Source organism: Cnephaeus nilssonii (assembly GCF_951640355.1).
Source record: "Cnephaeus nilssonii genome assembly, chromosome: 12".
In the NCBI taxonomy this organism is placed as follows: Eukaryota; Metazoa; Chordata; class Mammalia; order Chiroptera; family Vespertilionidae; genus Cnephaeus; species Cnephaeus nilssonii.
The window spans coordinates 20,660,993-20,688,710 of NC_137083.1; the positions used below are offsets into that span (position 1 = coordinate 20,660,993).

The following is a 27,718-nucleotide window of genomic DNA, read 5'->3' on the forward strand; positions in this document are numbered from 1 at the left end:
ACTTCCACAAACCCTTTTCCATCCACAAATATATACTTAAACCAAACGCCATTATATGGTGATATTTTCGTAAAAGCTAGAATGCATGGGTCTGGGTATAAGGCATGGGAATGGGGGTAGACTCTCATCATCATTCCTACTGACCCACCTGGGGACTGGGTGCTTCACTCTCTCACAACTTTAGGCTCTGCTGAACTAGAGGTACGGGTCTGGAGAGAGGTATGGGATGAGATGCTTCCCATCAGGGACACAGCAAGGGTTTGCAACTAAACCTACAGCGGTGGTTGCCACCTGGGCATTTTGGATTCCTGCTACCAAAAGACAAATGGGCCCACAAAAAAGTTACTATACTGGGAAGGGTAATGGGACCTGATTATCATGAAGAGATAAGGTTGCTGCTAGTAACAGAGTCAAGAAAGAGTGTCTGAAATTTAAATGGTTCTACTAGTTGTCTCTTGCTTCTTAGTTACTCCCAGTGATAGACAATAAACTACAATCAGTTATCACATTGGTAAGGAAAAAACTCAGCATTGTGATGCTGGATTGATATGTAGAATTTTTAAGACACCTAGGAAAAAAAAAGCAGTTTCTAAATTCAGTTGAAATTTAAAGAAACTTAATTGTTATTCTTATTATTTTTCAGTATCCCTTATCATATGGAATATGATTTTAATTAGAAAATAATGGATAATGCACAATCAAAAAGATAAAGTTGTATATATAAAGTCCACTTTTTTTTAAACACTAAAATTTGTTTGAAAAACTGCTGGGTAATAAAACCTCAACTGAAAACTGAGAAGATTGACTTATTTGTCAGAGAACACCTATTTCTAATTTAAAAGGTTATTAAAATCAATTTAAAAAGTCTGTTTTGCCATATCCTTCCATTCCACTTCACAGCACTCATATCAAACCCCACAGGGCTAGAAAAACCACACCAACCCGGTTATCATTTTAAAGTCTGTTGGCACATAATGTAATCATTGAGAAGATTGATTTTTTCTAGAGTCATTTTCATATTTCTGATTAAACCTTTCCATGGATTTATTTATAAAGTTGTGGAACACATCAGAGATGTATGACATAGTAAATTAAGCCCAAGTCGAGACCTCATTTAAAGCAATAGTTTATATTTTACTAGAGGCCTGGTGCACGAAATTCGTACACGGATAGGGTCCCTAGGCCTGTCCGGCAATCAGGGCAGATCGGGGCCTTCCGGCTGCTGACCGCTGGCTGGGGCCTTCCTTCATTCTGTGCCGCCCCCTGGTGGTCAGCATACATCAAAGCGAGCGGTCGAACTCCCAGTCTAACTCCCGAGGGGACAATTTGCATATTAGCCTTTTATTATATAGGATTTTAACAAGCACATTTAACTAATTTGCTCCTGTGAAGGAGGAATTTTCTTTTGAGATATTCGTTCATGTTTTGTTTCCATTGCTGGCTGACTACCTTCTCTGCATGCAAATACCTTCTCCATCTTTTCCACTCTGTCTGTACTGCAGGATGCTGAATCCAGAAGGCATCAGTGACTCCCTTTCCCACAGGCTTTGGCTCCAGCCAATGGGACAAAGCTAGGCGTTTAGAGCAAGTGAGGAGATTCAATCTTTCATATTGCCCTATGCAACAGCACCTCTGGTTGTTTCTGGTCTGCTGACAGAACCCCTTCTCTATAAAGCTTTCTTCTCCTGGAAAACTCCAAAAAGGTGGGAGAATGTAAGGAGGGGATTGGATTACAGGATAGTTAACAAGATTATGTGTTCTCTTAAGGTTAGCTTCTGGGGAGGGTCTGAAAAAGACTTTTCAAAGGTGTTAATCTAGATGCACAGAAACAATGGACAGGACTTACTTAAGGCAGAGATACAACTTTTACTAAAAAAGTGATATGCCTGGGGCGTGGCTACCCACAATAGTCTGTCCAGTTAGGAATTCATGATCAGATCACACTGTGAGGTTCCTCTTGGTTAGAGCACCCCTTTCTCATTCACAAAAGACACAGCAAACAAGCCAACAAACTGCTGAATAAAATCCTATCTACTTTTAAAAAACAAATACAGCTTTAAAACAAAAAAAATTTAAATGTGGGTAAAAAAAATCAGTAAGATAACACAATTTCAAAATTAATTTAGTTATTTGCCAAAAACACTGAGGCAAGGCAGCCTATGCAGGAAAAGGGAATCTGTCTTAAAGGATTTAATGTTTCTATTTATCCAACCTGGTCTGTACCTGGAATCCCAGACTCCTCCTGTTGGGTTCGTCTTTAAAAAGTCTTGAAAGAAGTTTGAGGCTGGAAGGCCAGGTTCTAACTGAACTTCTCAGAATTTTCTTTGTTCTGCAACTGAATGTGGGGATGGCGGGATTTGGTCCCCTGCCTCTAGCTTTTTTTCATTCCAATTCCCACTCCTCTTCCCTGTCCCTCCCTACCCCAACATCACTCTGCCCTTGAGGGATCTTCAAGGCCCAAAGGACATCTTCAGCGCCAAGACCCATAAGACATCGCGTGGTCTAGAAGTGTTGACCCCACTGCAAACAGGCCTGTGTGAAGAAAGGCTCTAGGGAAGAACCCCGGAGGGCTGAAAAGTGGGTGTGGCTTGTGGAACAGACAGTGCTGAGTCCCAGGTACCCATGGCATGGTCTAGAAGGTGGAACACAGTCTCTAGGTGGCCACATGGCCTTGGCCCTGTGGGGAGTGACATGATGAAGGACAACTCCAGCACCTGCTGGGGTAGTGGCCCCTGTGGTCCAAGTCCAAGAATTATAAAGATCATAATGCTACTGGAGTGACAAAATTTAGGATGTTGAACACATAAACTATGGTTAACTGTATTCAAACAATCCCATATAATAAAAGCCTAATATGCTAAGTGTCCGGTTGACTGGTCAGCTGTTCAACCAATCAAAATGTAATATGCTAATGATATGCTAAGGCTGTTCAACCACTCGCTATGATGTGCACTGACTACCAGAGGGCAGAAAGTCAACCAGTCAACCAGTTGCTATGATGTGCACTAACCACGAGGGGGAAGATGCTCTGACTAGTAGGTTAGGTTGCTGCTGGGGTCCAGCCAATCAGGACTGAGCGAGGTGGGCCAGACATGCCCTGGAGTTCCTCCCCAGTTGGCAACCTCCCGCGTCTCTCCCCAGCCCTGATCTTGCACCAGTAGGGTGCCTTGGCCTGGCCTGCGCCCTCTCACAATCCAGGACCTCTCGGGGGATGTCAGAGAGCCAGTTTGGCCCGATCCTGCAGGCCAGGCCGAGGGACCCCACTGGTGCATGAATTTGTGCACTGGGCCTCTAGTGCTGTAAATAAAATGCTGGGCAAGAATATTCCGTGGATGGAAAATATGATCAGAAGCATAGGACTCTGATATTTATTGGCAATCACATCTAGTTCTAGGTAGAACATAAAGTGTGTGGATGTCCCCTCTGCCCTCTCTCAGGATGAGGAACCTGCTCTAAGTTTGGTATGGAGTTGTCCCACTCGGAATTACTCTCCTCATAAAAAAGTGACATTATTTTTCTTTTCCTTCTCACCCTGACAAACTTCCTTTGTCTTGAGGAAAGTGATGTCAGGTAGGTGAAAAGGAAAAAAAAAAAGGATGAGAAGAGCAGTTTCCTCAACATAATCCTCTCAGGAGATTTTTCATTTTATTGATATTATTAAATATAACTTTTATTGATTTCAGAGAGGGGAACGTCAATGATGAGAATCATGAGAAATATTCTATTATATGTTATTTTATATTTTATTTCTTCTATAACTTTAGTCTCACACAGTGCCTACCTTAGAAGAGACTATAAGAAGAAATTATCAGGAGAAATTCAATACAGAAATAACAATGGTATATTAATGGTATATTTGTTATTCATTTATGCTTACAGAACTTCAGAGGTTCCACAACCATTGAGTCATCAAATCTTAGTAACCCTGTGAGTGCACTTGGCTGTTATCATTGTAACTTACTGTAATTCAGACAGATCGAATTTCCCCTGGAGTGCTGAGTGGCTCTTGCAGAAAGTGTTGGTTTTTCAATATTCTGCATCTGAGAATCACATTTCACGTTTATAAAATTAGCTCATTTTCCCTAGGATTGTCTCTTGTGAGTTTACCAGCCATCATCCACTCCAGGTAGCATAGCAGAAATAGTGCTCACCCAGCTTTTAGAAATCCCTCAAGTTCAAAGGCCATTTTGTTTCAAGAGATATGGAGAAGATGCAAAATACTCGAGGGAATAAAAAGTGGTCAGTGGATGGTCTGCTTTCCAACACTATCAAACAATGCTACAATTCTCAAAGGACACTGCCTAGCTATGCTACAGATTTAACTCACTTCTGACATTATCTACCTAGAGATAGCGTCAGATCCCACAGGTTAATGGTTCAGTCCCATGAGGCTGCCCCTGCTTCAGACACCAATTGCAAGTCCAGGTTGTCACCTGAATTTCTGACCCACTGGCTAAAATCTGCGGTTTCTATGACCCCTTCCTTGGATTCAATAATGGCTCACAGAGCTCATTTACTTAGAGTTACCAGGGTATTACAGAGGATATCATAAAGGACACAGATGTACGTAAGGCCACAGGGTCCTGAGCATCTGTGCTCATGGAAGTGAGTTTTACTACCTCCCAGCATCTGGATACATTCATCCACCTGGAAGCTCTCCGAGCCCCGTCTTTTTTGTGTGTGTTTGTTTACTTATTTATTTACTTACTAGAGGCCCTGTGCACGAATTTGTGCACAGGTGGGATCTCTTGGCCTGGCTGGTGATCAGGCTGCTGGGGGCTGGCCCCGATTAGGGCCCATCAGGTCAGCCTGGGAGGGCTCCAGGGCATGTCCGGCCCTCTCACCAGTCCTGATAGGCTGGACCCCAGCAGCAAGCTAACCTACCAATTGGAGAGATTGCCCCCTGGTGGTCAGTGCACATCATAGCAACCGATCGATCAGACACTTAGCATATTACGCTTTTATTATGTAGGATTTTTATGGAGGCTTCATTACTTAGGCGTGATTGGTCAAATCATCAACCACTGGTGATTAAACGAATTGTGAGTTGGAAATAGATTATTTTCAGTCTTTTTTATTTTCTAATATATGCATTTTAAGATATAATTTTTCCTGTCACTTTGGATATATTGAAAACTTTAAAAAATGTAATGCTCTCAGTTCAGTTTTAAGTACTTTCAATTTTATTTTCTATTTGCCTTGTATTCTACACCTTTTAATTTTCTATTTTATTTTTTTTAAATCCTCAACCCGGGATATTTTTTCCATTGATTTTCAGAGAGTGGAAGAGGGAAGGAAAGACAGAGAGAAATATCCATGTAAGAGAAACACAGTGATTGGTTGCCTCCTACACAGGCTCCGACCAGAGCCAGGGCCAGGGAGGAGCCTGCAACCATGGTACAGGCTCTTGTCCAGAATCAAACCTGAGACCCTTTGGTCTGCAGGCCGATGCTCTATTCACTGAGCAAACACACACACACACACACACACACACACACACACACACAACAACAACAACAACAACACACACACAAAAAAAAACCACACACACACACAAAAAATACCACACACATACAAAAAAACACCACCACAACCCTCATGAATTTGTTAATGATTCTTCTTTCTCCCTTGATTAATTGGCTAGGTAGAGCACACCCAGGTAATCTCATTTTCCCCATTATCCTACCAGGATATATATATATATAATTTTTTTTTTTGGTCACAACTTCAGAACATACAATTTTTTAAACCATAATTAAAACACTAACTCTAAGCTGGTACTATGTTTTTCAGTTTAAAACAAAAAGTTTTGAGTTAAAAAAAAATTTTTTGTGATTGGGGAATTCTTTTAAAAGTACATTGGGGGTGGGGAGCAATGTCACCAAATGTTTCGGTTTGTTTGGAGGGAGAGAGGGGTGGAACACTGCAGCTGGGCATTGAAAGAAATAAGATTAAGAATATGGCCAAATAATTTTATAGGAAAACAGATTTCAAGTATGAGACAGACTCCAAAGATATTGGAGATTGGACAGATAGAATTCAGCAATGAATCAGAATCTAAGGGGATGAAGGAAAAAGAAATCAAAGATGATATTAACGTGGAATTTGAATAAAGGTTGTAAGGTCTTAAGAGCTTTAAGCTAAAGGGCTTTCAATATCTAAACTGATTTATTTATGTAAAGATAATTTCAAAAGCATAACCAACATACTTGAATAATACAACTTTTATTTTTCATGCTAAAATTGTTACAAATTTTATTGTGCTATACACAATTACAGGAGTTCACAGTTACAAGTGAATTAAAAATAATAGCATTTGGGGGCACTTCTCATTTTACTATCATAAGCATGTTTTGTTACATGAACAGCAGCAATAGTTAACTGCTCGACTTGGAAGTTTAGTAAGTGTTATGATGGAGGCTAATGTATAATACAAAAAGTACCCTATACACAGTCTCATATCTGTATTACTCTTTATTCCATAATTAGAATCATGGGTTAGAATCCACCGAGTAATGCCATCATTTAAATATTTGACCAGGGAGGTCAAGTCAGCAAGCATTTCAAATGATTTTCCAAAATCTCATGTAATTTAGTTCTACAAAGAAATGTAAGACAAAACACACAAGATGTGGCTTGCTGATATCTCATGCCTGAACAAACCATTACATAATGAACTTATGCATGTTTTGCAAGTTGGCATATGCTCCATGTCACACAGTAATTTTAAGATGAATCACCCAACTACAGCTGATGCTGCATCTCCCAGACTTCTAGTTTCTAAAATTCTGGGGGAAGTGAAACAATTTACACTGTAACAGTCTACATGGTAGTAATATTACCTCTTGGCCATTGGCTCAATACTAATCCCTTTTGGTTTTTTTAGTATACAAAATATGCTGAAAGCATTTAAATACATTTCATTTAATGTAATTAAAAAGAAGGCAACAATTTCCTTCTAGAAGAATTAGATTTAGCTATGAAAAACTTGACCTTTATTATATTAATTTATGAAATATTTTTTGGATCAATACAGACCATAGTATATTTTTAAACTTACAGCCTGTGCTAAACACATGTAAAATGAACTACAAACATAACCAATCATATTATTAGTTTTAAAAGAATTAAAATTACCATATTTCCCCAGTAGTAACTTGATAAACATATAATTTGCTTTCTTCCAAATTAAGGATAATTTAAAAAATCCACTGTGAAATTTACATTCTGACTAAACACAAAAATACACAAATATTAGTTCTAATCAGAAATTTCAGCTGACAAATGAAAATGTTTATTTTGAAAATAAGACGATCTGGGATATAGAAGTGAAATTTTTGTTTCAAGAACATTGTAAATATATTGTTTTCATGTAAAAATACATTTTTTAAAGAAATAATGTTTAACAGTCTTTTAAACCTATATTCTCAAACACATTTTTCCCTTAAAAGTTTAAGATAAACATTTCATTTCAAATATTTTACAAGATAAATCAAATTAATTATTCCTATATGAATGTGAGACAAGTATTTGCTGCTTTCAAGATGTTATGACCGAATGTAACAACCTTTGGCTTGCAACTTAATAGCTTGAAAGTCAATTTATACTGCTAATCAAAGAAGGTTGATACATATTTGTAAATTTAAAATTTTTCATCTTTTAAAAGAAATAAATCCTAACAAAAAATATATTTTAAAAATCAATGATAAACATTTTATTATGCCAAGTATCTACAAAATAATAAAGTCTCCTAATATTATTTTTGAAAACAGTTGATCCTTGAACAACACAGGTTTGGACTGCAGAGGCCAATTTATATCCAAACTGGAGGCCAGGTGCACGAAATTTGTGCACCTGGGGTGGGGTGGTCCCTCAGCCTGCGCCCTCTCACTGTCTGGGAGCACTTGGGGAATGTCCGACTAATGGCTTAGGCCTGGAGGGAGCGGGCCTAAGCCATCAGTTGGACATCCCTAGTGCTGACTTCTGGCTGAGCGGTGCTGCTCCTGTGGGAGCACACTGACCACCAGGGGGCAGCTCCTGCGTTGAGCGTCTGCCCCCTGGTGGTCAGTGAGCATCATAGCGACTGGTCGTTCTGCCATTTGGTCAATTTGCATATTAGCCTTTTATTATATAGGATTGAACAGTGTAATTTAAACCCATATTATTCAAGGGTCAACTCTGTGGATGAAAATCTGTATATGGCCCTAGCTGGTTTGGCTCAGTGGAAAGAGTGGCAGCCTGCGGACTGAAGGGCCCTGGGTTCAATTCCGGTCAAGGGCACAAGCTTGATCCCCAGTTGGGGGCTTGCAGGAGGCAGCCGATCAATGATTACCTCATCATTGATGTTTCTATCTCTCTCTCCTTCTCCCTGCCTCACTAAAATCAATAAAAAAATATTAAAAAAAAAGAAAATCTGCATATGCAGATGACTATATTTACTAGCATATGCTGATTATCAACTGTGTGGTAGTTCTCCATCCCTAACTTTCCCTTCATTGTTCAAGGATCAACTGTACTATCAAACACCTCAAAGTTTTATATGGTAATTGCAACAACCAATATATTTTTGCAATCACTTTCAAAGACTAGAAAGAAAATATGCTAACTGTAAGAGCAATAATGCTTGAGTTACAGACTTGTAAATCTTGAATCTGCCACTTAAAATCTTAACTATATTTCTTAACTTCCTTAAGACTCAATTTTCTTAGATATAAAATGAGAGGTTACAACAGTATCCACCTTAGAGGGCTCTGCTGAGGAGTAACATAATGCACACAAAAGATTAATACAGTGTGTGACACGTAAAGTAACAATAAATATTAGCTATACCTAGCAGTGACTTAAGGGTCAAGTACCTAACAAAGTATATTCTTAAATAAGATGTAATCATTATATAAAGAATTAAGAACTCTAAAAAAAAACAAAAACAAAAAATAGCGTGGGAGACAGTTGGGGACATGCCCTCCAATGAAATATCCAGAATTATATTGCAATAATAAGGCTAAGAACCACAAAGGACTCATTAGACTAACATTTGAAGTCTCCTAGGTTACTTTTATCGTGTTTTGGCAGTCATTTCCTATACATTTTAACACTGCACTGTGTCATCTCCAAACTACAATTCAGAAGATCTGAAGTGAATTTTATTTTTTTTTGAATTTTATTTTGTCATGAATCTTTAAGAAAAATAATTAACTCATTGTCCTAAACAAAAAAGGCATAGAAAAACTACACAAATAAAAAGTCATTTACATGTTATGTATTATATAGTAACCATTTTAGCAATTTCAAGTAATTTGTCTGGTATCTAATGTCTTCATACTGTTCATATTTCAAATCTCAAAAAATCTCTATTATTTATAAATAGTCTACTCTGATGACATGTCATATCTTTATTGGAATGATCAAGTACTAAATTTTACAAAAACATTAAGCTACAGATTATGGTCCAAAATATTTTATTGGTGTTCATTTCCCATTTAAAATATTCCAGGTACTTAGTTACCCAAACCATAGTACATCAATATTATTTTGAGTGTGACTATTAAGCATGTGAACAGTTCCTCTAATTTTTGATCATACTAACCTGAGTCAATGACATTTCCAATGGATATTTTAAATGACAGAGCACAGATATAGGAGACAGAAAAACTAGGTCTGGCCCAGTCAAAGTATTTACTAAATATGTGAAGGTTAGCATGTCCCTCAACTCCTCCATGCCTCTCCTTCCTGTTCCAAAAGCGGAGGATCCTGCCCTCTTCTGTCTAACTCACAGGGCTACGGTAAATCACCTAAGAAAAACATATGAAAGTGCTCTGAAAAGGACACAGTGCTATATACATGTGATATCAACACACACGGGCTTGTTATAGCATTATGCCTTGTTAGAATGGCCAGGCTATTAAAGGTGTAATTTAAGAGAAAGTTACCCTTGGAATTATCAGAAAAAAATATGTAATATCTTTACCATGTCCTTTGGATAAGGTTTGAGAGCAGTTTTAAAAAAATGCACTGATACCTATCCTATTACCATGTAAGAAACTACATCAGACAATGACCTAAGAAAAGATAAGCCTCATTTATTCTTCCCAGATTTTTTTAAAATGGCTAAAATTCAGCCTTACCAGAATGTGTTATTAATTTATAGCCTGCTGTTTTAGGCTTATTCTGGTAGTTACTTAACCCACTCTGAAAGTAGTCATAGATGATCTTTATTTCTCTACTACCTTTTTTTAAATACTTATTTTAAATTCTAGTTTTTTTTTCTGACTTAAACTCACAGAAAGTAGGTATAGTATGTTTTTTACTAAAAAGCAAATATTCCTTCACTTTCCTAACTCTTCATTAGATACTATGAATCCAAAAGTATTTTAGAACCACAAATCAACAAAAAAATCCATTTAATTTACACTATATAATTTTCCAAGGTTAAAAGATACAAAGCAAGAAAATTAGGATTGATTTTTGTAGAAGACATATCTGAAGGATGATTCTGAAGAAATGAATGTGATTTTTAAGGAAACAGGACATGAGGACAAGATGAGAACAAAAAAAATAAGATTTTGTAAAACATTGTTTGGTTTTACACATAGTCACTGAAATATTAGTATCTCTAGGTCACTAGCGACATGGAAACTAGATGGGTAATTGGTCAGGCATGTGGAAACAGATTTGGAAGATCTGATACAGATGACTGCATTGTTGAAGTCAAAGGAGTAGAAATTATGAGGTGAAAGAGGGTCTAGATAATACACATTAAAAGATGTCAGAAGAGAACGAGGGAAAATGAAATGACAATGATTTAAAAAATACAAATAGAATCAGTACACTAGAGAAGTGTGGGAATTTAAGAATGGGAGTAGTCAAAAACTAAGGAAAAAACTTAAAGATTGGGTTTGACCAGAAGTCCATAATAAATATGAAGAGCTGATTTTAGTTTAGCAGTAACACTGGATTAAGTTAGCAATAAATTAAGGGATGACCAATAGTTAGAAAGGAGGGCTTCATAATAATTAAGTAAATAATAATTCAATAATTAGTTATTAATATAAATAATTTAATACATGTTTCAGAATTGAGTCAGACTGATTAATAACAATGTTTCAGACTTAAGTCAGACACTTCGGGGCAGGTGGCCAGGGGAGCCTTATTCTTGTTACGAGGCAACAGAAAGACATTAATCAAGTCGCCCCACCCTCTTTTTTTGAATAGCATAGTCAGCCCCTACACTCAGTGGTATGTATTTAAAAGGTAATTAGACCTTAGTAAGTAAAAAGGCAAAAAGCCCAGTTGGTAAGTGGTATTGAAAGCATAAAACAACAAAGTGAATAAGCCAATAATTTACACTTGAAAACAATTTTAAATAAAATTCAAACCAAAAGTAGAAAACCTTAAAAATGTAACTGCTAGAGGCATGATATCCATGTGATGTGCAAAGTGGTTAAATATTTAAAAGCATAATATAGATTTTATTTTGATATAGCCACTTTCATTCATTGACAGGATTTCTTGGATAATTTCAACCAAAGGAATTTCTACCTCAAAGCATTCATAAAATTGATAATTTGGGTACCTAGTAGTTATGAAAAGTGTCTTCACAATTTTTAGTATGAAAAGCAATATTAAAAAAGAAATGGAGCATCAAAATATTTTATTTAAAATTTACTTTATGCCTGATCTAATATGTAAATGGAAATATATTAACATTCTATAGGTTTCTGAATTTCATTTCCTATTTTATTTTTATGGATATCTTACTTTCTTTTGAATCTGTATCACTTGACATTAAAGCTGTATAAAAACCATGCAGTTTATTTACAATATTATACATTAATTATGTTTGAAGATTATACCAAAATTTCATAAAACTGTAACTAAAATGAAAAGACAAGTAAAACATTTAGAGACTTTAAAAATTTTAGGTATAGAATTTTGCAAGATTATTTTGGTTAATTTATAAGTGTTATTCAAGCACTGGCTTGAAATAAAATGGACAAAAATGCAAATGAGTAGAATTTCAACAAATGAAAAACTAAAAATGTTTAGTGAAGATAGAAGACTATACCATATAGATGGAATACTTCCTTGTAGCAATGGGAATTATAAAATAGGATAAAAGGTTAGTCCTTAAAAGTCTTTCATAATGAATAAGCTATCAGTAATAAGTCTATAAAAACTTTCAGAAATAAAGTGTTTTGAATTATATTCATTACCAAACTTATGTTTTTGGTAGTGATTGGAGCTGTGAACCTTAAATATTTATTTTTCTGTAGGGAAAGTCTCAGTTTCCACCTTTGGGGAGTGGGGGTTAAGGGGTGGGAGGACAAGAAAACCAATCAGTAACCTTAGATTTAAGTAAAGATCCTGGTACCAATATCATGTTCTTGGGAGTAGAGAGCTGCAGAGACTTGCAAGTCCACATACTTTTAGCTGTATAGAGTACTGTAAATGTAGAATAGTATAAAATTTAGGTTGTTCAATGTAAGATCCCCTATCAGAAAGTAAGTCCCTCATCCTTCAGAGTTTAAAAAATATCAATAGGGCCCTAGCCAGTGTGGCTCAGTAGACAGTGTGTCAGTCAAGGGCACATACCTCAGTTGCAGGCTCAATCCCCGACCCCATTGTCTCTCTAAACATCAATGTTTCTCTGTGTCTCTCTACCTCCGACTCTCTCTAAAAATCAATAGAAAAATATCCTCAGGTGAGGATTAAAAAAAAAAAAATCAATACTGTTTCTTCTTCTCTAGCTGCATCTTGTCCAGCTTTCACTGTTGTGGCTGAAGGACATTCAGGTACTCAGACTGCCCCAGCTGGTAAGTCGTGTTCCTTCCACAGTCGACGTACTGGTACCTCTCCTGGGATATCTGTTCAGAGTGTCCAAAGTATGTTGTTGTCACAGTGACTCTAAAAATAAAATAAATGCGGAGAAACATTCAATAGTTACATATATAAAAGTTTTCTCAATTAAGCATACTTTTATACATTAAAATTCTCTTCAGAGAGAGATTATTTGATTGATGATAGCTTCATATTCTAGACATGGGTCTCTTAGGAAATATCTTCCCAACAGACAACAGGAATGCTGGCTGAGCAAGCCTTATCCAAATAATTATATACAACAAATGTAATTTTTTTCAAAACACCTATCTTTAGTTAAAAATATAGCGTAAGTTCATCATACTATTAAAAATCATACAGTTATAGAAAAAGGGTTCATCAAATGTTAGGCTCATGGCCCAAATTCCAAACCTATAACCTACAATGTTTTAACAGCGTAGGGTAACATCCAATATACAAACCAGTAACGTTATTTCTCCTCACTAATGCTAATGATCATTTACCAAAGGGAGCAAGGAATTGGATGCTAAGTTCAGTCCTCCCCTCTGTCCCAACCCCTGACATTTTCCTGAGGTCTTGCAAGGTCCAGGTTCACTATTCAGCAGCATGTGATCCTGTACTAATACTTCTTGAGCTCCCAGCTCCTCATTTGTAACATGGGATAATAGTTATTTGACATCAGAGCACTCTTGTAAGACATAAAACCCAATTGAGATGGCATTGTAAAAATGCTGTGTATGCTCCAAGTCAGTGATTTTCAACCTTTTCAGCTCATGGCACACATAATCTAGTTACTAAAATTCTGCAGCACACCAAAAACTTATTTGTTGATCAAAAAAGGGGTATAATTTTGGATATACAAAAAATAAAATAATAGTGATTACCTACCCTTTTTGCTTCAAAGTATGTCAGATGCAAACTTATGCAACATGACCAGTAAGATGCAACTCTATTATGTGACCTATATACTTATGGTTTGTGACAGGGCATTCACACTAGAAGGCTATATTGTGTTGGCTGTTGTCATTTTCTTTTTCTTTTTGTATTTGACAATCTAAGGGAAAAGAGGTCAGTGTCCCTGACTAGTCAGGTATTGCATGCTTTAAAAATTCTCAGAGCACATCAGTTGAAAATTGCTGCTCTAAGCCAATGTTATGAATCTGAAATTTAAACAAAGAAATGTCTTTTTCAAAAAATTCATACTCACTGCATCATGAGAACTATGTTATGCACTTTGATGGATGGCAGTGTACAGAAGTCACTGTTAAAGAGAAAACAATGTGAACACATGATACCTATGACATAAATGTAAAAGTTTAATTACAATGCTTCCTATGCTAAAGCTAAGTGATACTATTAAGATATAATAAGTAAGCAGTATTGATCATTTCCTCTATCTTACATAATGATTAATATTTTCATTAACAGGTGACCTTTCTGTGCATGAATGACGCTCAACCAACTGAACCACATGGGCCAGGGCAATTTACTTTAACTTTTTAAAAAATTTATTTATTTATTTTTATTGATTAAGGTATTACATATATGTCCTTATCCCCACATTGCACCCCACCCCCCTGCTCATGCCCTTACCCCCTTGGTGTCTGTGTCCATTGGTTAGGCTTATATGCATGCATACAAGTCCTTTGGTTGATCTCTCCCCCTTTACCCCCACCCTCCCCTACCTTCCCTCTGAGGTTTGACGGTCTGATTGATTCTTCTCTGTCTCTGGATCTGTTTTTGTTCATCAGTTTATGTTGTTCATTATATTCCACAAATGAGATCATGTGATATTTATCTTTCTCCAACTGACTTATTTTGCTTAGCGTAATGCTCTCCAGGACCATCCATGCTGTTGCAAATGGTAGGAGTTCCTTCTTTTTTACAGCAGCGTAGTATTCCATTGTGTAGATGTACCACAGTTTCTTAATCCACTCATCTGCAGATGGGCACTTAGGCTGTTTCCAAATCTTAGCTATGGTAAATTGTGCTGCTATGACCATAGGGGTGCATATATCCTTTATGATTGGTGTTACTGATTTCTTGGGATATATTCCTAGAAGTGGGATTACTAGGTCAAATGGGAGTTCCATTTTTAGTTTTTTGAGGAAACTCCATACTGTTCTCCATAGTGGCTGCACCAATCTGCCTAATACTGTCGCCACTTTGTCTCTCCCCCTACTTTTACTTTTCACCTTTTGAAATTTCACTAATCAGTTTGTTGTTCAGAAATTTTATATCAGGCTGATAGATGATAAAAATTTATCACTATTTTACTTAACAAGAGTAAATAATCATTTAGAAAGAATTTATAAGTTTTAGAACATCAAAATAACAGAGTATTACACATTAGAGTGGAACATCAGTTTAAACTTAATTTGTTCCACAAGAGATTTGTTTGAAAACCCAAATCATTTTCCCCATTAGAAATAATATAAATTGAATGAATCCATTCCAGACCCCCAAATGATTCCCTGTTTTGACCTTTCTTACATCGAGTACATGTCTAATGTACTGTTTAATCTAAAAAGAACAAAACACTTTACTTATTAAATTTATCAAACCACCCCTTACTAGCCTTAAAGGAATCACTTTTAGCACTTGTTCCAGGGCTATCTTTCAGGTCAGCATGCAGTGTCTTTGCTTGTTCATATATCACTGTCTCTGAAATGTTGTCACTGGCTAATGGCTTTTTATTTATCCAAATCAACAGCAGTTTTCCTACCTCTTCAATTGCCTGTAATCATTTTTCTTTCACAGCCTCAGCAACACTAGCACTCTTTTTCTCCCCCCATTTTTTTAAAAGAACTTCTTTACCTTCTTGTTCTAAAATATAAATTTCATTATATATTTTATTATTATTTTTAAATCTTTTAAAATTCTTTGTTGTTGAAAATATTACATATGTCTCCTTTTCCCCCACTGACCTTTCCTGCCCGCTCTGACCTTTTCCCAATGTTTTTATTGATTTTTAGAGAGATAGGAAGGGAGAGGGATGACAACATCATTGATTTTCATGCCCCCTACTGGAGATCAAGCCTGCCTCCCAGGCAGGTGCTCTTGACTGGAATGGGATCAGGGACTCTTTAGTCCACAGGCCGAAGTTCTATCCACTGAGCCAAATCAGCTAGGGCCATTAGCACTCTTGAGGACCTCTTTATGTTTTAAAATTGTGCTAATGGTTGATTTAGCCTGCAACAAAAACATTCTCTCCCAGTTGCCTAAGAGAGACTTTTTTGTCATGCTGAGGTATCAGCATGAACATTGAAAACCAAAGTTTGGTTTACTTTAACAACCCAGACTTTTTTTTTTCTGTGAACTGGGTTGAGAACAGAATTGTTCGAGATGAGAGACATTTGAGAAATGAGGCTTGACTGTATTAGCATTATTAATCTTCCCATACTAAAACATCAACAAATAGAATATATGAGAATATGATTTTAAAATAGTAAACATAAAGTGACATTGTATATATGATCTTAATTCTGGGGGAAAAAAAAATCAGGTGTTGCACATAAATGTCATGTATGTTGAAAAGGGAGAGGAAGAAAACAGAGATAAGCAGAAGTCAGAAGGAATATTCCAAAATGCGGTCTTGTGACTGCTAAGATTATGGGAGATAAAATACATACATATTTAATTCATACTTTATAATTTAATGAGAGAAAATAAAAATCAGAACTTACTACATATAACTCATTTCCTCTGCTATGATAGTAGGTACTGTGTAATCAATCTGGAAGGCAAAAAATAAAGATAAACAGAGAGAATTGGATCAATAATCAAACATTTCAGATACATTTCATAACTTCAAAGAGTTCAGAAATCTTTCCCTTTATGAGTCTGATACTAAGACTTACTCTTATACTAGAGGCCTGATGCATGAAATTCATGCATGGGTATAGTCCCTAGGCCTGGCCTGTGATCAGGGCCATCTTCCCCAGCTGCCCGCAGCTGGCCCCATCACTCACCCCCAGTTCCCCATTCACCATCTGGTGATCGGTGCCTGACGGTCGGGGAAAAGAACCGAGAGGTCGGCTGTTCCCATCCGCTCATGGGCCCCGGGCCTGCCGAGGGTGGCCATATGGCAATGGGAGCCTGCTGGCCAGGGAAAGGGACCAAGAGGTGGTCGGTGTGCCTCGTAGTGACTGGTCCAGAAGTTGTTCTGCCGTTAGGGTCAATTTGCATATTACCCTTTTATTATATAGGATATTCACTAGAGGCCCAATGCACGAAATTTGTGCAAGGGGCTCAGTCTTCACAGCCTGGTGGCTTGCCTCGGCCCTATCAGCCCCGGCTTCATCCAGAAGGTCGTCCAGAAGGTCGTTCGGCTGTCCGATCTAATTAGTATATTACGCTTTTATTATTATAGATGGGGCACATTGCAAAGTCAAGTTTTTGAGGAAACCCCCACCTCCCTCAAGGTAGTACGATAAAGTTGAGACTCATTTAACTTCTTCAAAGTATTTCATTACTGAAGCTTACCTGTCTCATATCCAGTGGACCAATGTTTGTTATGTTGTTTAAGCGTGACTTTCCAATAACTGTTTTTGAAAACTGAACTTGTGCAGTGATGTTTTCAACTTCAACAGCATAATAGTTATTGTTTGTTATATTTAGCGTGTTCTGCAAAAGAAAGGAGGCAGAAAATGTGTAAGTTATCTGAAAATAAGCAAAAGGAAGATGTATTCAAACTAATAAAAATGACTTCAGTTGTGGCCATGCTTCATTATTAGAATAAAAGTTTTAACAAAAGTGTCAAAGCATATCAAATGAACCAATTCTTTGGTTTTATGTATGAGTACAATGTATTGAATATGCTACAATAGTGTAAAAACAAAAAAAAAAGGCCCAGAAATGGTACAGGCCAAGAATGTTAGAAAAGGTATTTGCGGCGTTAGCAAAAATTCAATAAAAATAATTTTTAAATTTCATCGAAATGTTTACTAAATGTTAATAAAGTTATTTCTTATTCTAATAAATACAAATATGGCCATATAGCAGCACTTTAAATAAATTTGGTTTAAAAGAAATTGGTATTTTAGATTATACACAAATAGAAATTTCTACCAGGTCACCATGGAGAAAAAATGGAAAAGATTTAAGTCTGTTTGGTTGGAAAAAGATAAAGGTACATCACTAGGTCCAACTTTTTTTATTCTAATTCACAACTGTCTCAAATTCAGAAACAAATGTTGAAAAGTAAACAGATTATACATAGATTAGAGGCCCGGTGCACAAAATTCACAGGGGGGGGTGGGCCTCAGCCTGGCCTGCACCCTCTCCAATCCGGGACCCCCGGGGGATGTCCAACTGCCTCCCGCAATATGGGACCGCAGGCTCCTAACCGCTCACCTGCCTGCCTGCCTGATCGCCCCTAACCCCTCTGCCTGCCTGCCTGCCTGATCGCCCCTAACCACTTCTGCCTGCCTGCCCGATCGCCCCTAACTGCTCCCCTACTGGCCTGATCGCCCATAACTGCTCCCTTGCTGGCCTGATCGCCCCTAACCACCTCTGCCTCGCCCTGCACCCGTGACCCAGGATTCCCTTCTCCAGCCAGTCACGGGCACCCGGGACCCGGGCTTCCCTCCTTCTGGCAGTCCGCAGGCACCCAGGACCCAGGCCAGTTTCGCCTGGGCCGGCCACAGCCACAGGGGAGCCTTGGGCGGGCGGCTTTGCCTGGGTCGCAGCCGCAGGCGCCCGGGACCGCAGAGCGGACAGCTTGTCCCTCTCCCAGGCCGCAGCCACAGGTGCTGGCGCCCGGGATCATGGGGCGGGTGGCTTGTCCCTCTCCTGGGCTGGGCTGCAAGCGCAGGCGCAGCCACTGGTGCCCGGGACCATGGGTCGTGCGGCTTGTCCCTCTCCCGGGCCGCAGGCGCAGCTGCTGGCACCCAGGACCGTGGGACAGGCGGCTTGTCCCTCTCCCAGGCCACAGCCTGGCTGGTCCCCATACCTCTCTCCCCAGTGTTGAGTGTCTGAGCCGTTACGGTGTGATGGTGTGAGGGCGTGATGGCCATTTGCATATTAGCTCTCTATTATATAGGAAATTTTGGTAGTAATTGTTTAATTCATTTATCCTCCTAAAGGCATCTTCAAATGCTAAATGATTCTGCATACACAACTGACCGTATTTATTATTCACCATTTTCAGCAGAACCAGAAATGACAGAGACGGTTAATACTGTAGACTCATAGAACGCAAGCTGACCAGCATCACATTTAATCTTCTCTCAACAAGGACAAAGGTGTTGCTTAATATCATAAAGGAATGAAGTAAACTATTTTTAATATAAATTTTTACTTACTGTGATATTTAAATATATTGTACGCTTTTCATCATCATAACCGACGTATGCTGATTTGACACCAATGTATTTCACGTCGATAGAGCGAGGGAAAAGGAAAAACACAGCCAATCCAGAAATCAGCAGACAGACAAACACAGAAGCCATCACATACAGTTTTCTGAAAAAGAAAATGGAATATTTAAATATATGTGCACCAAAAATTACACAATGAAACATATGGAGAGGATATTTCCAACTTGAACTTCCCCCATTATGCTAGCTGTGTAAGATGTATTTTATCAACTTTTTACATTATAAAAGTATTAAGTAGGCTTGGGTATGAGTCTACTAAGTACTGAAATGTTCTCCTTAAAAGATGTATTTACCTTATCGGAGACTAGGATTTCAGACTTGTTACAAATATAACATCACTGTAGTGACTCCCAAAGTGGGCTGCACATTAAAATCAAGACAGGGAGCTTTCAAAATATATAGATTTCAAGACTTCCTCTTGATTTCCCTAAAGCAGAATTTTCACATGTGAATTCTGCCACTGTGATTCCCTAAAGTGACTACTCATCAATAACCACCTCTGAAGCTCTTAAAACAATGAGATATCAACATGGCTTATCAATTTCACCTCAAGTTTATAGCCATTCTCTGTTGTTATAAAAGGTATTAAAAAATGGCCAGTATGAATATCCAAGACTATAGTTTTGAGATTATTTCTCTAGTGGCTGAACCTGTTCTCCCCTTTACAAACTGGATCCTACCCCCAGCAGGTTCTTCTCAGGGTGTGCCTGTCCTTTCTGTAAGAGTTTTTATCCCGTTTCCCTCAGGCCTTTGAGGGCTTAGGATGGCCCAGTCCACTCCGATCTTTTCATGGTCCCTTACTGGATCTCTGTGGCCTTTTTCGCACTCTCTCCACGCTGGAGCATGAGGAGCACTCCCATTTGAACACGTTATTCTCAGAGGTATTTGCTCAAAGTCCTCTGGGTGGGATCCTCTTCCTATAGGTAAGGTATTTGCTTTGGGTATCAGTGGCGTTGGGACTCTTAGGAACTCTCTGCTTGCTTCCATTCACAATTTCCACACAGCTGCTCAACATGTTAAGTCCTTGCTGTCATCAAGGCTTGAATACCCATTTTTATCCTGTGGCTAGTGGAAACACCCATTTTTAAAAAATAAACATGTTTTCTCTATGTGTGTTCCCTACTATTAATTTAAGTTTGTCTGTTTTAATAAATGGATTTGAGAAGATTCAGATACTATGCTGCTTTCAAGACCTTACCCCAACTAGGAATCTCTCTCTCTCTTTTTTTTTTTTTTGATGACACAAAAGCATATGAGAGCATTACTTAACAATCTGATAGCATTTTCCCCTTTTAATAGTGTTAACTAGAGTAATTATTATATACTAGAGGCCCGGTGCATGAATTTCATGCACCAGGGGAGTGGGGGGGGGGGGTCCCTCAGCCCAGCCTGCACCCTCTCCAATCCAGGATCCCTCTCGCAATCCAGGACCACTGGCTCCTAACCGCTTACCTGCCTGTCAGCCTGATCACCCCTAACACCTCTACCTGCCGGCCTGATCACCCCTAACTGCCCTCCCCTGCTGGCCTGATAGCCCCTAACTGCCCTCCCCTGCCGACCTGATCGCCCCTAACTGCTCCCCCATGCCGGCCTGATTACCCCTAAATGCCCTCCCCTGCCAGCCTGATCAGCTCCCTAACTGCTCCCTACTGCTGGCCTGATCGCCCCTAACCGCCTCTGCCTCGGACCCTGCCACCATGGCTTTGTTTGGAAGGAAGGCAGGACTACAGGAAGATGTCTGGTCGACCTGGTCTAATTAGCATATTACCCTTTTATTAATACAGATAATTTGAAAAGCAAAAACAAAACAAAACAAAAACCACACAGCAAAACAATTTGCCACTTTTTTATGAGTATAATCACTTACGTTCTTCTTGGCCTTAATCTCTGATCACTATATGGAATCAATGCCACCAGCTGGTTTTCTTGCCCTAAGAGTTAAAGAAGTTTAAAAATTTATTAACATGGTTAATTAAAAATGTAGTGACTGCTCAACAAAGTCTGGTTTGGAGAGACCAAAATACCATGTGGTTCTCATCACATTCCTTTAGTAAACTGCTCTCAAAATCTTCAGAAATTATCCAACTTGGATCTTTGTATTAACCATTAAAGAACCAAAGTTAAATTCTCTTTTAAAGCTTTCCATAATGCTTCAATTATCCCTTCCAGACCCCTCCATAACTCTCCCCTCATTTACACTACTCCCAACACACCCACATATGAATATATAAATATAAATATAAATATATATATATATAGTATGAATATATGTCTCTTTGTGTATATATACATATTGCATCTTTGTGTGTATATATATGTACATATTGCATCTTGGTATTCATTTAGATAAACTACAATCCTGGTTAAAACCAACCCTTAGCTACTGTGCCTATATCCACAGTTAAATGTGAGAGAGAAAAACATCCAACTATACTCACTGGTCTGATTTTAGATCACTAATCTCAAGTAGCCCTTAATGATGCCAACAATCATACTAATTTTCTTAGTTCACACTCTCAACCTGACATACCAAGACCACCATTTCATAACTTCAACTTTTTTTGAAACATCCAATATCTTCTTCCCCATATTCACTCTGAGCTCAGGATGTAGCAAACAGAAGAGAACTTTCGCAAGCTCCCACCACCACATGCACCTAAACTATCTACTGCTGTGTCCACACATTCTACCTTCTTTCCTGTTACTAAGAGTAGCCCCCTGCACTAGGTCTAATAATTCTCCCGGCTCCTGCATTATCAATGCTTTCTCTGTGGATCATTCTCTCCAAATATTATTCACTCCATCTTATAAAAATCCCTCTTCTGACCTCACAGTCCCCTCCAGCTATACTACTTCACTCCTTTTTTACACAGTAAAACTCAATGCAAAAGCTATCTTCCCACTATATAACCGCTCTTCCTATGTACCTGATTCCACTCTACACGGGATATACATCACCAAATCCAATGGGTCTTTACATCACCAAATCCAATGGTCAGTTCTTAGTCCTCACATTAATTGATCTATCAGTAATATTTAACACAGTCGATCAATTTTTCTCCTTTGTATATGTTCTACATTTACCTTCTAGGACACCAAATACAGATTTCCTCCTTCTGCTCTGTCAGTGTCTCCTAATTCTTTCTCATGCAACTGACCTCAAAATGTAATGCTCAAGGGTTCAGTGCTAGGGCTTTTTATTCCACGCGGCTGAACTTGGTGCTCTTGTTACCGGTGAGACTACAAGACCTTGGTTCTTATCTTCTTAACACATAAAGCGCCAAGCCTGTTTTGTCTTCCTTTCCGTTTAGCCTGAGATATCCGGTTTCACCGATATGCTGGCGGCACCAGTGACTGACGAGGTCCGGACGGAAAGTATAGTGTCAGTCACCGGTGACTGACATGGTGTTTAACGTGTTAAAGGAAAGGTTTCAATCAAGAGACAAAGTGCAGAAGAGCAAGCAAGAATTTATTGACGGTAGCAAAACCACACTTAGGAACCAGGAAGGGCATGGAAGAAGCATCTGGAGAGCCCAGGCTGGGCTGCCTTGGCTCACTGGGAAGTCAGAGAAAAGGGGGCCTTGGAGGCAGGTTCAGGGGTTATCCTGGGACAAATTGCTGCCGCCCATTGCTCCCCTGGTTGCAAGCCTCATGGGGTCCCTTGGAGTTCGGGAGACTCATGCCTGTGGGGGAAGAGAATGGCATGGCCTGCTGGGACCTTTCTTTTCATGGGGTTTTCAAGGCTGGACATTTAGGAGAGTCCTTAAGGGAGGATCAGTAGAATATCCATTAGCTTTATGCTGATGTACCAAAATGAGATTTATTCTCTTCATCTGTCTGTCCTTGGGTGTGGTTGGCAAATGGCACTCACTGGATTTCTGTTACCTGTCTCCCTGAGGAGGGTGATTTAAGCTATTACCTACCCGCTGGTTAGGGAGAACTACAAACCATTTACTCTTAAGTGTCCTTGTTTAGGGAAGATAGGATTTACTAGGTGGCTGAAAACTGCTGTTTAACTATCTGTTTAGTTTCCCTATTTCACTTGTCCTAGAATTTTCATACCTTCTTACTATCCTATAACATTCTCATCCATCTCAGCTTTAAGTATCACCTGTATACTGATGACTCCAGCCTACACGTTGCACATGAATTCCAGGCCCTTGTTATAACTGCCTATTGCACATATCCGTGTAGGTGTCAAATATGCATCTCCAAACATACATAACTAAAACTGAGCTCCTGAGCTCTCTCCTGACATAGACCTTCAAGCCTTTTCTCCATCCTAATAACTAGTTCATTCTTCCAGTTGCTCAGACAAAAAATACCTTTGGAGTCATCCTTGATTCCCCACTATCCACTTCCAGTTGCCAAAAAAGCCCATTGGCCATACTTCAAAAACATATCCGGGTAATCTGCCCCTCCCCTAGTCTGGTACATTAATCCCTTCAATGCAAATAATCCTTTTATTCTCAGTCACTACCACTGCAAAGATAAAAATCATCACATTCATTCAAAGGCCAACTCCTCAAATATAAACTTTTCCAACCCAAGGCATCTATCAGAGACTCTGCTAGACCTCCTACTGCCACTCTGTCCTTTCCTTGGGCTTCTCCAGAGTCACATTATCAACTCTAACCAAGCAGATAGCGAGAAGAGCACAAACGTGCTTTCACTATTTCTATTGTTGCCATTGCTCCTAAAATAGCCTGAAAACAGCACACGGGAATTACTTCCCTCTGATTTCTATGATATTCCACAAATTGATATTTTTTTTCCTATTTGACTCATCATCATATACCATCCCCCTTCATGCAGTTCCTCTTGTGCCAATGCCTGAAATCATTCTTTAAAGGGAAAAGAGTGCACATACCCCTAGGAATTCTTCCTGTTCCTTGACAAGTGGGGCAGGTGACACTGTCTCTTCCCGTAAATTCCACATATGGAAACTGAGAGACATCTCCACTTCTTCCATCTTCATTATGGACTTCATTACCAACCAGCCCGTTCCTCATGTTTTCAGTTGATGCGACTCCACCGTAAGCATCTTCTTTAGTTGAATGCAAAGGCAAATGAGAAAAAGACTTTCCCATGTCTAAAGAAAAAGAATAATCTTATAGTAAACTTCACACACAAAACATGTATGCGCAAGAACCTTATGAAACACTTATACCAACCTAATTAATTTAGAAAACTTCAGGGGAATGTTCAAACATTCAGACAGACTACTTTGGGAATTAGAATTATATTCAATCAAAGTAATGTCTGAAACAATGAAGCCACTTACTTGAGTCCAAAAGTGTTCATCTATCAAAATATCTATATATCTATATAAAACCCTAATATGCAAATAGACCGAACGGCGGAACAACCGGTCGCTATGATGTGTGCTGACCACCAGGGGACATGCGGGGAACATGGCAGACATCAGCAGTGAAGGGATGGTGGAGCAGGTGAGTGAGGGGGGCCCCAGACCAAGGCAGGGAGCCTCTGGTGGTTACTGAAAATTCTTTGCTCCCGTGTGCTGTGGTCCCGCCTGCCGCTCAGTGCCATCAGTGGGTGTGAGAGGCAGATGCTGGCCCCAATCGCCCCTCAGGGATTCTCCACCTCTCCCTGCTCCTGAGGGGCGATTGGGGCAGTAGCCACTGCTTGCACCTGCTGAAGGCGCCAGCCCCGCTCACACTTGCTGCTGGCGCCGGCCCCAATCCCTCCATGCCATCAGCGGGTGCGAGTGGGGCTGGTGCCATCAGCATGTGGGAGCAGTGGCGGGGTTGCTGGCAGACAGGGGACCAGGGGGCCTGGCGGAGGGGCTGGACGGGGGTGCGGAGGATGGGCCAAGACCTGCCCCTGTGCCCACCACAGCCTCGCGGTCCACACTTCCTTTCAAGGTGCATGAATTCGTGCACTGAGCCCCCTGGCTATGAAATAATATCATATCAGACTTGTGATGAGAATGGGCTTTCAAACAACATTACAACTTAACATACTTTCTCTGGGTTCTCTGGAAAGTAATGTGGGCTTCACATTTCTTAGAATAAAACACAAACACATATTGCCTTTTAACCAATTAGCACCAAAGGCAAAAGTTTCTTTAACAGTTAAGAAGGTAACAATTAGGTATCACCAAGCAAATTCAAAGTAGTATTTTTCAATCTTTTAAAATTCATGCTCCTTTGTCATAAATAAAATTTAAAATCCCTCTCATCCATACATTTTTTTTGCTTTAAACATTTAAACACTTGCAACAAAAATAACTCAAAAACCAAATTCTACATGTTTTTCTCTCATTCAGCAGTTGGCAGAGTTAAAATTATGAAAGGAACATTCCAAAATATTGAATACTAGAGGCCCGGTGCACGAAATTCATGCATGGGGGGGGTTCCCTCAGCCCAGCCTGCACCCTCTCCAATCTGGGACCCCTCGGGCTATGTCCGACTGCCGGTTTAGGCCTGATCCCCGGACATCCCTCTCACAATCCTGGACCGCTGGCTCCTAATCATTCACCTGCCTGCCTGCCTGGTCACTCCTAACTGCCCCGCCTCCCGCCAGCCTGGTCACCCCTCACTGCCCCCCCTGCCAGCCTAATCGCCTCCAACTGCCCCTCCTGCCAGCCTGGTTGCCCCCAACTGCACTCCCACCCCGCCGGCCTGGTTGCCCCTTAACTGCCTCCCCTCCGCCAGCCTGGTTGCCTCTTACTGGCCCCCTCTGTCATCCTGGTTGCTCCTAATTGCCCCCCTCTTGCCCGCCTGGTTGCCCGACGCAGCCTCCTGTTCAGTCGTTTGGTCATTCCTCACCAACCCCCCTGCCGGCCTGGTCACCCCTGCAGCCTGCTTGTTCAGTCGTTTGGTCATCCCTCACTAACCCCCCTGCCAACCTGGCCGTAGGCAGCCATCTTATGAGGGCATGAGGGTTAATTTGCATATTACCTATTTATTATCTAGGATAACTTACCCGTACAAAACATCAATTTCAAAATTTTAGCATAACTGTCAAAAATAACGTGGGGAAAATTAAGTATAAATTTAAAGCCATTTTTATATGTATAAGTTCAAAAACATAATTTATGACTTCTACAAATGCATTATCTTCTCTTGATTTGTTTCAATGACATTAAATCCCAGCCAAACCAATACTTGCCAGGCACAGGTATGTCTTAGGAGAGAAAGACACAGAAGGCAAAGCCAGGGGCTCTGTCTGGACCTCATCTAACAGTTGCCTTGATAGAGTCTGCCTCAGAAAGGTGTGTGTGTGCCCTGCCTGCTTGGCTCAGCTCAACCTATGAACCAGGAGGTCACAGTTCGATGCTGGTTGCAGGCTCTATCCTAGTGTGGGGCGTGCAGGAGGCAGCTGATCAGTGATTCTCATCATTGATACTGATGCTTATCTCTCTCTCTCTCTACCTCACCCTTCCTCTCTGAAATCAATAAAATTAAAAAAAAAAAGAAAAGAAAGGTGTTTCAAGGCTAATGGCCAAACACCACACTTTGTCAGGTACTGGGCATCCCCACACTTGTTACTCCATTTTCCTCAGAACCCTTATGAACTTAAGCACTTTTATTCCTGGAGGCTGGTTGGCGTATAGAGAGGTTCTAAGCCGCCTTCTTCTTCTGTGTGCTCCAAGTGTTTTTTGTTTGTTTGTTTGATCGCAGCCTTTTAATTTACTGAAAACCAACATGGAACTCAGACTCGGTAGGAAGAGAGAGGAAAAAAAGTACAGCAGTCCATCCAATTTAAATGGATCGTAACTTCCTGCGATAACGAAGGAAGCCAGTCCCTTCCCTAAGCTACAAAACAAAAACCCAGCCTACAGTCTACACCGGAAAGGTTAAAATGAAGACCCAGCCAACCGTGCAAGCAAACTCAAAACCAGCAAAACCAGCGGCCTCCCAAGGTGTGGGGGCGTGGAACCAACCCATGGCGTCGCAGCCTGAGCCCCTCCGCAGGAGTCAGCCTGGGTCGGAGGAGGAGGTGGTGGCACAGCACCTCCATCAACACAGCCCAGAGCTCCTCCCCTGTCGCCCGGCGGGCCCAGCTCCCCGGCGGTCTCCCCTCCCTCCGCTCTGGAAGGGGACCTGGGGCCGCGCAGCGGGGGTCGCTCACCGGCGCTGGGTGGTCCCGAGCTGCTCCGGCGCGCACAGGCCCGAGGACAGGGTCGCGGAGTCCGCGGTCAGGCTGCCCGGGCTGGAGCGACTGGCCTGCAGCAGGGCCGCCGCGGAGTCAGGGGGCGGGAGCGACGCGAGGGCGGAATCAGCTGATGCCTGCCCTGTTGCAACCTGCGCCCGCGCCTGCGCAGAGCGCGCTCCTGGGCGTGCGTGTGTGGCCAGAGCCGTGCCCCGCGCCTGCGCCCTTGCTCCGCCGTCCCGAACCGGAAGCGCAGCTGCCCTGAATGTGCGCGCTTGCGTTTGTTACCTTGGTCTCCCAAGACTTCAAGGTAAAAACTGGCCGCCTGGCCCTAGAAAATGTAAAAGTAAGAGTATTACTCCGCCCTTCCACCCCCCGTTGAG

The 27,718-nt window shown here is 40.3% G+C and overlaps 1 protein-coding gene across 1 annotated transcript; it reads right to left on the bottom strand.

Moving 5' to 3' along the window:
* Window positions 1-6,206: 6,206 nt before the first annotated feature.
* On the bottom strand, window positions 6,207-27,481 carry TMEM106B (transmembrane protein 106B). The gene is made up of 8 exons (XM_079785600.1): window positions 27,315-27,481; window positions 24,088-24,309; window positions 21,085-21,148; window positions 19,143-19,302; window positions 17,323-17,463; window positions 16,524-16,573; window positions 14,045-14,098; window positions 6,207-12,903 (listed from the first exon to the last, which is right to left on the bottom strand). The coding sequence occupies exons 2-8, from the start codon at window positions 24,305-24,307 to the stop codon at window positions 12,765-12,767; spliced, it is 828 nt and encodes a 275-aa protein (XP_079641726.1). The 5' UTR covers window positions 24,308-24,309; window positions 27,315-27,481; the 3' UTR covers window positions 6,207-12,764.
* Window positions 27,482-27,718: the final 237 nt, after the last annotated feature.

Excerpts from the sequence above, each read along its gene's own strand:
- TMEM106B (XM_079785600.1), bottom strand. The coding sequence starts at position 24,307 with ATGGGAAAGTCTTTTTCTCATTTGCCTTTGCATTCAACTAAAGAAGAT. Across the intron at positions 16,574-17,322 it reads GTCCACTGGATATGAGACAG|ATTGATTACACAGTACCTAC; the intron begins GTAAGCTTCAGT and ends TTTGCCTTCCAG. Across the intron at positions 12,904-14,044 it reads AACATAGTTCTCATGATGCA|AGTCACTGTGACAACAACAT; the intron begins GTGAGTATGAAT and ends TTTTATTTTTAG.